Genomic DNA, 12,299 nt, shown 5'->3' on the forward strand with positions numbered 1-12,299 from the left:
TTAGCCTGTGTGTCTGATATAATAATGCTCTCCCAAGTGGCTCCTGGTGAGCTCAGCATGTAGAATTCATGGGGGCAGACCTTGTTTTATATGGGGACTTGCAGATATAGGGATTTCCAGGTGTTGGCATTTTTGCCGRCTTCACTGCTTAGGAATTGGTTGAATTTCACTTGTTTGAAGACCCTAAGAGTGCGCCATTCCCCCTGGGGTATGGCTTCAGCCTGCAGGCCCCTCACCCTGTTAATGGGCTTTTACAGTAGCATGTCATCAGTGCTGTGGGAAAGCTCGTTCCTAAGGACTTAGCAGTAACATTATCCAGAGCAGTTGGGCTTTATGGAACTACAGARACTTACAGAGATTATGGAAAAGTGTAATTGGGTGAATATGACAGATGGTATCCAGTCAGCCAAGTGCTATCTCTTTACAGGAATTTTATTTCCTGTGTTTTTGGAGACTGTAATGTTCAATTGGCACATTACACCCGTTCTTGTTCTTTTGAGTCTGTTGTGCTCTTAAGGAWCCCATAACCTGTTTGTCTTGACACAGCAACATAGCAGCTTTCTTCACAGCAGGAGTGTATGGAAAAAAATCTGAGTGATCTTGCAGATTAGTCTGGTGTGGTGTAGTTTTTTGTTTCTGTTTGATTCGATCATCCATTGTTTTTGAATTGCAGTCTGCAATATGGCAGAAGAAATTCAAGATGAAAACACCACCTCTATTTTTCCGTTGTTTCTGGTTCAGTGTTCTAAATGGGATTAGCAATTTTTTTATCCAATTCTTCATCTTTTTATTATGTGAATGGTTTGTCTCAGGAATTTTCCCTGCCTATGTATATTCWTTTTTCTTATTTTAAGGTCCCTGATTTCACACAGAGCTTTTGCGTTTAAAGCTGCTGTTTAGTAATGGATTATCATAAAACAGCAAAAAGAGAAAATGCGAGGGTGACACATCTTAAACAGTGTCTTAAAGTTTAGTGGTAGTAGGAGTCTACTTGTTTGACCAAGTGGTGCAATTAGTGCTGGGCTGCAGAGCTGTGCTAGGTGACATTTTGGACCTTTATCCTGCTAAAAAATGTTATTTACATAGAAAATGTTCCTCTATGAAGCAGTGCCAGAAAGGAACAAAAACATTGCCTTGTTTGTCAGTCATAAACAATAAAGCTGCTTTAGTGTTTCTTGACCTTTTATTTAAAAAACCCCTGAAATAAAATCAGTGACTACATGCATCTTGCACATTATAATTAGAAACATTTCTTCTTAATTATTTTTTCACATGATGGCTTATTGAGATTCAAGTGGTTTGCATGTTCAAAGAGCAAAGGTGAAGCTCTTGCCGTGAAAAATGTTGTTTGAATTAAGTATTTCAGATTTTACTTAGACTGGAATCAGCCCATGTGGAATTACAGTATCAAAAATGTATCAAAGCATTGACTTWAAAAACCTCTGCCTTCATCTCAGCAGTAAATTGTGGAGCTTGCCACTATCATGAAGTTTCATCCTTAAAACCTGATTGGTTTTGTGTTACTGTCTAAATGTTTTTAAGGAATAGAGATTATGAAAAGTTTAGAATACTAAAATTCTTACATGTGCTTTTTGTCTTTGTCATGACATGCAGCAGTATATTAAATTTGGCTTACTATAAAGTGAATTTAATGTTGAAACTGTTTCTGCAAAATAGATTTTGTGTCTTAAAAGGGTGGTACGAAAAGTAATACTTTGACTAAAATGTGGTTGTCCTTTTAATGTATTTCTCTTTAAAAAATGGGAGTTGAGATGTTTGAATTGGATACTGTATTTGAAATTTGAAAATAATGCTATCTATAGATAATACTTTAGTCTCTGTGGGCCTTGGTCCAGACAACTGATATGGATTTTTACAATATATGGCTATAAGCTTGACTTCTTAAATCCAGCAACTAGTAAGCTCTAGTGGGTAGATTGTTCAAGTTCTTATAGAAGGATGGTTTTTCTCTGAATAATTATCTGCAAGGAAGTAGATAAAAGCTTGGATTCGTCAGCTGAATTTGGCCTATTAATGCAGAGCTGAAGGGTTGTTTACAGTATTATATATAGTGTAAAATTGCTTGTTGTTTTAAGTGGGTCAAAGCCATAGCCAAGATGCCAGGCCAATGCATGATCCTTGATCAACTAGGAGTAAAAATGAACCTTACTGGATCTCCAGGATACTTCAGCGTGCTGAGCAGATTGCTAATATGTATGCATGCTCTTAAATAATTCAATTTTCATGAATTATAAAGTTATATTTCTCTATTAAATCTGACTGAGTTTCATGCTGCTCTTGGGATTTTGTAGCATCGCATCAAACATGTAGGCAGAATTGTTCTAACAGCCTCTCTCTGAGATTGTTTCCTGCCATCTTTCAGTCACAGTTTTTCCCCTGTACTGGACCTTCAGTCTCTGACCATCCCAGTTATTTGGACAGTAAGACAAACCATGGCCTCTTCCAAAACTGGGCTGGGCAGGCTGGGTCCTCACCATGTGCACAACCCTTCCATAGGGATGAGCAATAGTTTTCTGCTCTTTTGAAAGACCAGGAAGGGCAAAGGCTGTGCTTCTGCTCACATGCTTTCGTGTTTTCCAGAGAAAGACAAGGCTGAAATCCAGAACTGGATTTCAGCTCTTGGACCCTGGAGCATCCGACAGAATGCATGCAGTGCCAGATGCTGTAGTGAGATGATCTGCAAAATCTTTCTGCAAGGAYTCAGTGAGGTGTGAGAAAAAGGGTCAGTGGCACTTATATACTTCATCTCAGAGTTCTTTGCAGATGTTTTTCAAGGCAGCAAGAGTGAGGGCCTGATGGAATTACGATGGAAACAGAGCTTATATTATTTATTTAGTTAGTTACTTATTTATGCATGTATTTAAACCCTGATGTTCCTTAATGGCATATCTTGGAAGTCACCCAGTTTCAGGAGACTTTGTCTACTGGGAATCGGGGAATGTGAAATGTTGGCCGCTGGTCAGCAATTCCAAGGTCCAGTAGTTCTGCAGAAAATAGCGACAAAGTGCGCAGTCTCAAACTGGAGCACTCCTTTGGTACAGCAGAAGAATATACGGGCTGAATTGCATCCTCTTTGTACTTGGAATTGCATGAATGTTATTAGACACCAAGAAAGGACAGAACTACAGCTTTTCATTGATACTGGAACTGTTAAAATGGACAGTTCATGGTCATGAAGCCTTTTTACCCTATGAAGGATTCAGGAGAGTGGGATAGCTGRCTGGTGGGAGCTCAGCATTCTTGTACCAGTCCAGTAATCTGAAGGGGGAGAGCATCGTTGAAGTAACCGTATTCTACTGAATCTTGTGTCAGGGGAGAAAGCTGGAGTTCAATTTAATTTGCTGAAKGTTGCACTTCAATAATGCAAAGGCTTGTCATTAATGCATACCTAAAAAAGATTGTGGAAAACAACTCAAAACTTCACAAAATATGAAGTGGGATAATGAAGGGGCTGGAGGCTCCACATGAGGTTGACATCTGGTTTTCAAAGCATGCTGCTCTCGGTCTCAGCTGTGAGTGCATTTATTCAGAAGCTTTAAAAACAACGTCGTGCAGTAAAAAGGGTGATGTGGAGAGGCACTTTAGCTTTGCAATGTCCATTGTTTTTGGATGGAGTTTGGGGTTTTTTTGGCAGTCCTCTGGTGTATCTGATACTTGCATTTGTGGAATGCTGACTCAATGCAAACCACACCATTCTCTGACTGGGGTTTGGTGCTCTTTAAACTGCCATGTTTATCATGCTAAGGTTGGGCACTCAGAGACTTGAGGGAGCTGTGCCTGAACCTGAATTTTCCTTGTTGTGGCTTCCCCTGAAGACCAAAGAACATTTTCTTTCTCCCTTGTTCCATGCAGTGTGTTTTGCCAGAATGTGGATGCTGGGGTGGTATTTACATTGCTGCATCTGCACTTCTTGGGATCTTATTAGCATCATTACATGGGTTTGGCTTTTCTTCAAGCATTGTCTGAAATGAGGAGGATTTTATTCAGGCCATTGAGCCTGAAATTTTACACTTAGGCATCTTTTACTCAGTTATTTGGCTGAAAATCTCCATTAGGGTAGTTTTACTTCCTAGCAGCTTATACTGGTGGAGTTGAAGTGAAACACTCTTCTGAAAACCTGATATTGTATATGGAGGAATGTGTGTCTTCCTTTTATAACTTCAGTAATTTATAAAATGAAGAATGCTTGGTGTAAAGTAAAACATTTTTATGAGTGTGAGGATTTTTTTCTTTAAATAAAAAAGGTTTTTTTTWTCTTTTAATCWTTTTTGTGGACTGTGGGTAATCCATTACTTCTACAAGAGGTGGTAATTTCGTACCTGAGATASTTGAACAGCACAGTTTCAATCTGTGGAACMTYAGCCTCTTGTAGCATATAACCTTAGTAAAAATTGTGAAAGGCTGATGCTACCAATAATGCTTAATTCTAAGTCTTTGATAATGCTGGCATTGGAAAAGTGGCCATTGGATAATGCTGGCCATTTTACATGCCTTTATTAACTGTCCTGTCTAACTCTACTATAATGTTAGTGTCTCCTAAAGACTGTGTATTAATACRTGGGATTCACATTTTTAATGCAATTTCCATTGCAATATTGTTGGTTTTTATGTAGGTCAGAATCCAAGTTTGTTTGTCCTGGACTTTTTTTTGTTCTTTTTGATTGTTAAGAGTGATTATTAGAGAAGGGCATAACATTTTATAGAAGTGTATTGTAAGAGAAAATTAATTTTCCTTGTAAGAGGCTATTGTTTTTGTTCTATAGCACTATTTGCCTTGTAGATGACATATATTACTCTTTAAAAGATTTAGTTATCTAGGTTCAATGTTTAACCATGGTGTTCTTACAATAGAGACCTTTGTTCTCCAGAAAAATCAAGCCTAGTCAGTAGTTTGATAAAATACTTCACAAAAAATAGCTTTCTGATTTCAATGCCAGTCTTTAATATCTAATTAATGAAAATGATTGAATGCACAGGCACTAATCTCCCAACTAGCAACAATTAGCAGAGAGAAATATGGTAGTGAGCAATGCTGTTTATCTTGCCAGCCTCTAAACATTGAAGTGTGTGGCAATAAGTGGGACTTTTCAGATGTTTAGGAATAAATTATGGTTTTCAGTGTGCAAAGGATCAGGCAGTTAATTTTCCTAATATAATTTTAAATACTGCTGAGTTGCTAAGCAGTTCAGTTTCACACCTCACTTTTTCTAGGCTTTATATGCAAATTTTCAATTTCAGTGCGGTATATGTTGATGTTTTGCATTAGAGGTGAGTAGAAAAGAAACAAAACTGTAGACAGTGGGTTTTGCATTTCTTTGTGAAGTACTTGAATATGTGTTTTTTGTTGAAGMTTATGTGAGGCAGAGTTTTTCAGGTTTCTGTGGACTGCATTTAAATCCTCTGGAGCCAAGTTTTTTTGGTTTAGGGCAGGCAAACTTCCATAGAAGAACATAGTGGGAGTTTTGTATGGATCACTCCTGTGAGGGTTCCTCCATTGGGTGGTGTTAGGTGGTGTTTTGAGTGATAAATTTGTTGCAATGATGTATTCCTTGTCTTTGCAGTGTTCTGGATGATGAGGGGAGCAGCCTGCGTCAGCAGAAGCTTGAYCGACAGGTAAGATTTTGGAGGGGGACCTCCTTGCTCTCTGAAGTCTGAATCCTGAAGTAATGAAAACACTGATAATTGGTAGAAAATTGAATCCTCTGATTGGGGGATGCAAAAGAGAGATCTGTGGAGGCTGCAGTTAACTCAGAAGTATGACTTCCATTAAAATTTGTCTTCTGACTGTGGTTTGAGTGGCTCTCATTCCCACTGCTTTGGACTCATTTTAAGCTGATGTATAAAGTATTTGTTACCCCACCARGGGACCAGCCACGCCAGCCAGCAGAGGTTAACCACAGAGTTTTTATGTACTTTTCATTCCTGGATTTAGCCCTTGTGGTGTAACCYAGTGGCACTGTGTGCCATGTTGGCTGTTTTCCTACTGTATTCTTATCCTCTGCAAGAGACTCAGGATCTCTTACATGAGATCTGGGGGAATCGAGTTTTAGTGGGATTTGAGGTTTCTGCTTTTGCTTTGATTTTTGTGGTCCCCTTCTCAAAAAATGTTGTCATTTTTATAGTTAAACCTTGTGAGTTTAATTTTATCCTTTTCTATTCCCACTGTTTCATCAGCTTGCATGTCTGCCAGCATCCCATTTTCAAATTCAAGTACTTTCTATTATTTATGCCATAATCCCGTACTTAATTTTGATTATGTTGGAGTCGTGTTGAGGTGTTCAACACAACTCATGGAGCTGAAAGAGTTCACTCTCTGTTCTTTTTCTTCAGTTTCACTGCATCTCTTTTCTAGAAGCTAAAATGTCATTGTAAAGAAGCAAGGAAATGGTAAGGTAATGGATAAGAAAATTTAGCAGTTCAGTTCTCTGAGGTTGTGGAAGAGGGCTTAAAGAGAGGTGCCTGTAGTGCCACTGGATGCTGAGGATTTTGGTTTTCAGTAGATCTAGCTGAGGAATTTAAGTGTTTAATTAAAGTTCATCTTTTATAACTGGTAAATTTGTCTCATGTCCAGTATTATCACTCGATTCCAGTGTGCAATTACCTGCTTTTAATTTACAGAAACAGAATTGGCATCTCTGCCTCATGTCCTTGCTTACCCTCCCATTGCTTCACAGCCAGTCTTCTCAAGCTGTTGTTTTCCCAAGGGTTATTCCCAAGCAAGCTCTGACAGCTGGTAGGCTGCTCAGGACGATGTATTTTAATTATTCRCTGTTTTCAGCAGACGGCGTTTCAACAGTGGGTTGGTTGTGGTTTTTTGGAAAGATTTCCGGTAACCTGACATCCCAATATCCCGCTTGCCAACGGCCCCCGCTGTAGAGCTGGGGAAGGTGTGAAGTTGACCATTGTTTTTCATGGCCAGTTTGTGCTGCTGTTTGGAGCAGGTGCTTTTGCTTGTGTTTTCTCCAGAGAGCACTGCTGGAACAGAAGCAGAAGAAGAAGCGCCAGGAGCCGCTGATGGTTCAGTCCAACGTGGACAGTCGGGCAAGGACGCGCAGGACAAAGCATTCGGAGGAGCAGGCCCCGCTGGTTGAATCCTATCTCAACAGCAACAGCAGCACCATTTATCATGGTACAGAATGGCACCTGSAGCAGCTGTATTTGCTGAGAGTCCTAGGGTGGTGCTCTCCATGCTAGTTTTGTGCTCGTGAGAACAGCTGATCTTTGTTTTAGTAAATAATTGATATCCTTCACTTCTGTGTGGGGATAAAACCATTAGAATTTATGGTTTAGCCTAACAGGAGGGAGCTGCCATTAGCTGCCATTGCAGTGCTGAACTGGAAAAGAGAGAGCTTGTCCCTCCTGCCATGACTATTTAAATGTCTTCAGCCTTGGTTCTTACGAAGTAAAGCTGTATATTCCTCTGTGTGTAATTTTGCTTAAGCCAGTGGTAATGATCAATTTGAAACCTATTAACTAAATTTCAGCTGGGAGTGAATATAACAATTTCAAAGATAGTGTTTCTGCAAAGTCCATTAAAACAGTGAGTAGGTTAAGAAGAGCATTTGAAACTTGGACGATGTCTCCACTTTCTTATGAAAGATTGCTGGATCCAGTAGGGACAGAGACAATTCAGGTATTACACCCATAGGGGAAAAAATTGTAATGCTGTTTCTTTTCAAAGACCTTAATAAGCAGAAATAAATCCCAAGGAAACCAGGCATTATTTAGTTCTGTGCTCATATGGGCCATGCTTTTAGGCCCCCTAAAGGTGTTATGAGCATAGTGTTCCCCAGAATTTCCTAAAAGAAGCTTCAGTCACCTTTGTCCAAAATTTGACTCTTGTAGATATTCTTCCAGGTTGCTAACACCTCCAAGATATGTAGAGAGCAGTAATTTCCCAATTTTCTTGTTTTTGCAGATCATTAAGTTGAATTTAATTACTAAGGGGTTCATAAGTTTCAATAGCAAAAGGCTTCCCTCCCAGATTATTGATGAGTTTGTGGGACAGGAGCTGAAATCTACTGATACTCATTGGGAATGCAGTTGGCAGTTTTCTGCTGGCAATGCTGTTAGGTGGCAGGGTACTTAGGTTTTGGGGTTTAGACATTAAATCTTAACCTTTGTGAATCTACCTCTGTTAAAAGATGAGAAAGACCAACCAGTATCCTACTGTTATACAAACAAAACCCCAGCATTCAGTTCAGATTTTTTTTGTCTGCCCTGTTGTTTAATTTTCACTTGGTGGTCATATCTTTCCACAAGGACAAGGCAGGCATTTAGTGGACTAACAAATCCTGCTCTGAGAAGTCCAGGTTTCAGAGTTTTCCCCCCTGGCTAACAACTGGTGGAAATTTTTGGTTGGTTACAGCTACAGAATTTATTGTTAGCATCTGGAAACTGCATTGTTTAAATGTTAAGGTTTTGGTAATAATGGGCCTTTTTTTATCTTGTTTCTACATGCAGATAGGTTACCAGAAGTGGTTTCAAATGGAGAATAATTTTTTCCTCTTAGTATTATTTTAATTATGTTTTTTTCTAATAAATATTAAGCACRTTAGCATTAATTCTCTCTCTTTACTGTCTGTTTCTCAGGATCTGAGATGTAATTTTTAAAGATTAAACTGAATTTCTTTCCAGTCTGACCTAAAAATTTGATTTAGCTCATAGTTTGTTTATTTTTTAATCAGGCAAAATAGAATTTTTCTCTTTTACCTCTTTCACTCAATAGTCCAAAGTACAGAGCTGTTCTAAGAGATAGTAACTTATAGTACAGAGATACTGTTGTTTGTGAAACCTACTGTATTGTCAGTTGATTGAGGTTTTAATTTTCACAAATCAGAGAAAAAGACATAAATATAATAAATAAAACCCCATAAATGGTAGCAAATTTCATATATACACTAATTGAGTTGACCAGTTTGTACCAGAGTCGACTGTCTCATTGTGAGATTAACTGTGCTCTTAAGGTAAAAGTGACCCTTCCTGTCTTCCTATATCAAATCATTCACTGGAATACCTAGGATTTATTCTCCCTAAATCAGTTTGTTCTAAATTTGTTTCTCAGACCCTCTCAARCTTTCACAACATCTCAAGAGAAGAAAAAAAATAAAACTTTTCTCATATTCAACATGACATTTGTTAATCCCTTGGGATAGCTCTCCTTCTAATAAACTGTGCAGCTTGCAAGAGCCAGCTTAGAAGAATTTAATTACCTAGCGGAGTGTTTTATTGCCTTGTAGAACCCTTTGTTAGGCATGTAGCTTTTGAAAATACTATAAGAACTCCAGAAATATCCTTTTTTGATGTGGCCTTCTCTGGGAATGTGCTTAATGTCTTCAGTTCCCCAGTTAGCATGGTACAGTTTGGGGTTTGGTGACCATTTCTAACTATGGCATTGGGCTTCAGGGCTGGCATTTTTTTTCTCCTTCAATGAAAACATTTGTATGTGGCAGTGTCGGATGCATGAGACAGCTGGGCTGTTTCTAAAGAACTATTCTGCTCTTTTCCGTTCATTTGTTGCTGTTATGGGCATGCTGATTTCAAGTTAAGAATGACTCTTTGATGGGAGTTGATGCTCTGCTGAATGAACTACGCTGCTGGGATGAGCATGTTTGTGAAATCAATTCCTGTGCTAGCAAATGCTACAGAAAGAACACTTCTTTCCACCTATCATCCTGCTCTACTCTCTTTTTTAGCTTGTACTAATTCTGGGTAGCACAAAAGTACTTGTTGATTTCAACAAATAATTGGATGCCTGTGTGTAGATATCTCTGTGGTACTTTGAGCAAAGTAGGTCAGAGATAACATCTCAGCAAATTCTCAGATGCTAGGCTTTCTGTGATGGGAAATTCTCCTTCATTCACTGCCATAGCTTATTCTRCCATTATCTGCGCTGCAATGGTTCCCTCATGGGCAACTCTACTCTGCAATAAAAACTCATTTAATTCCAGAACAATTATCAGAGTTTGGAGTAGGAAGTCAGTCATTTTTGTTCTGGAACAGAACATCAGCCTGGTGAGGTACTTGTGGGTAGATGCAGTAGAACAGCGTATTTCCCTGGTTAAGCTAATTGTGTATTGCCAGAAATGCCTTAATTTTTTTCTTAGGTGACTTCAAGGCAGAGAAGTGACACATTGGTTGGGCAAAATGGTATTTATGTTCCCTGCCAAGTGTTGCTAGCAATTCCTGTGGGTGGAATCAGACTTTTAAGGAGATGGGTGCCCTGACAGTGAGAAAGTGTCTTGGCAGAATGCACTACACACAAGTCCCCACTCAGAACATTTCTTCTCATTTCTTTCCATATTTCAACTATAGATAAAAGTCTTCAGACACTGTAGCTCCTAAATGACTTGCATGTAGTGTATGTTTTTAAACCCTTTTGATGTTGACAAAAGACCTAATCAGCTAATAACCACAAAAGTTATCTGCAGGAACTGAGATGAATTAAGATGAAGAGACCAGCTTGAGATAAAATCTCCTTGGCAGTCTGGTCTCTAAAGGGATCAGTTTGAGCTGGAGTCCCAGCCATTGGTAACACAGTCATCATCATCTCTGGATCAAGTAGGTAGAGTTGTAGGTTAGACCCTAAATTATGTCCCTTCCATTTTCTAGGAATAGGTATCCTTCCATGGACTTCCAYGATGTCGTTCCATGTTTCTAGCTGTTACTATTACAATAAAGCCTCTCTCTCTCACAGTACCAAACACAACTCAATTACTATTTCATCATTATGAATAGCCAAATAAGAACCAATAACATTTTGTGTTGCTAGTAAATTTAAGTTCTTTATAAAAGACAACAAAGGCATTCAGTCAGTGGAAGAAATTGAATCCCTCTTTGTAGAAGAGATCACTTACAAGTTGCATTGTCTTCTTTTCATGTGTTCTGGTTCATTTTCAATTCAGTGTCCTTCATAAGGACATAAGGACATGTTGCTACCTGTTTAAAGTTTCTTTAAATGTTACTTGCTATTCTGTAATATGTCACAGTCACATCTGCTTGCTTGTTYTCATGCATCTCTACTCAACTTAGTTTGTGAAGTTGGTTGAAAACCTGAACAAACATTTTAGCCTGATTTGACATTGCAAAATTCTGCTACGAATACAGTTCTTTTCAATCTGGATTGCAAATASTGAGCATTCCTGGAGCCAAATAGCATGCAGAGATACACTAATTACTGCAACAATTTAATTACATTATTTAATTACATTTAATGCAAATGCCGAAAGCCCATTTTTACAGAGATTTTACTTCTGTGAAAATGGTGAATTTCCATTGGGGAGMGATTTTTCTTTTCACAGCATCGAGGAAGGCAGAGATTTGAATGAGTGCCAGATATGCTTTCATTAATATTGCCATACTTCGCTGCAGCTGTGGCTTTTTTTTATAAGACTTGAAATTAAAAATGTTTTCAATTAGATACTCTCAGAGTAATTTTCATTGCAACTTCCAATTTAGCGATTTAGATTAACCATGTGTAAAAAGGCAAAATGACTTTCTTACTTTGCTCCTTTGACATTTGGCAGCACATCTAGATGTAATGGCTTTGTGGTGTGTTAAACAGACCTCTGATGACAAGTTATGGCTTTGGATCGTTAAATTTGACGTGTCTTTCTGCTTTTTGCTGTGAATGATGAGAGAGAGTTTTCTGATGAGCATCAGAAGCTGTCAGCTTTAAAAGATGACATCAGTTAACTATTCATTTAAAAAATCATGTATTTGCCTGCTTATCAAAAGAGTGTCTCACCATCCCTGTTTTCCACTGACCTTGAAATGAGAAGGTATTAGTTTATTTTTTGAAGATAGCAAGGAATGTTCTTTGCAAAGGGCCRTTAATACTGAGAGATCAGGCAGCACTCCAAACATCATGTGGGCAAAATCCTCAACTTCCAATGAGCATATATTCAGAAATCTTTATTTCAGCCACAGTCTCTTCACCTTCATCTTTAAAGCATCTTTTTGATTTGTCAGCAGTCCTTACTGCACTAGTGCATTTCCAAAATAAACAAACTAACCCAGCAGAGAGGATCAGAGCAGTGGGTAGCAAGTGTTTCACAAAGTCTTTTTGTAGTTCTTGGTATTGCATGATTTGAGAGGAAAGTTTGGAGGAAATTGCTGGAGAAACTCCCTCCTCTCTCCTACAATGTTCCACTTAAAGTGTATTTACTTACATTTAGCTGTTGCCTTCTGTCCTGGGCAACCTCTCAGGAGCCTTTCCTTGTTTTTTCTGAGGAATTCTTAGACAAATGAGCTTTTAATAACTGCCTTAAGCAGCACCA

The 12,299-nt window shown here is 38.5% G+C and overlaps 1 protein-coding gene across 4 annotated transcripts in view; it reads left to right on the plus strand.

Moving 5' to 3' along the window:
• Positions 1–12,299, plus strand: part of TUB (TUB bipartite transcription factor) — a 75,487-nt gene that overhangs the window by 22,796 nt on the left and 40,392 nt on the right. For all 4 annotated transcript variants that reach the window (XM_057369689.1, XM_057369690.1, XM_057369691.1 and 1 more), the window contains exons 2-3: positions 5,583–5,634; positions 6,988–7,150. In XM_057369689.1, the coding sequence (XP_057225672.1) occupies positions 5,583–5,634; positions 6,988–7,150 (215 nt within the window). The remainder of the gene's footprint in view (positions 1–5,582; positions 5,635–6,987; positions 7,151–12,299) is intronic.

Source organism: Malurus melanocephalus, unplaced genomic scaffold, assembly GCF_030028575.1.
Source record: "Malurus melanocephalus ecotype Western Australia unplaced genomic scaffold, MMel_1.1 scaffold_114, whole genome shotgun sequence".
NCBI classification, from domain to species: Eukaryota; Metazoa; Chordata; class Aves; order Passeriformes; family Maluridae; genus Malurus; species Malurus melanocephalus.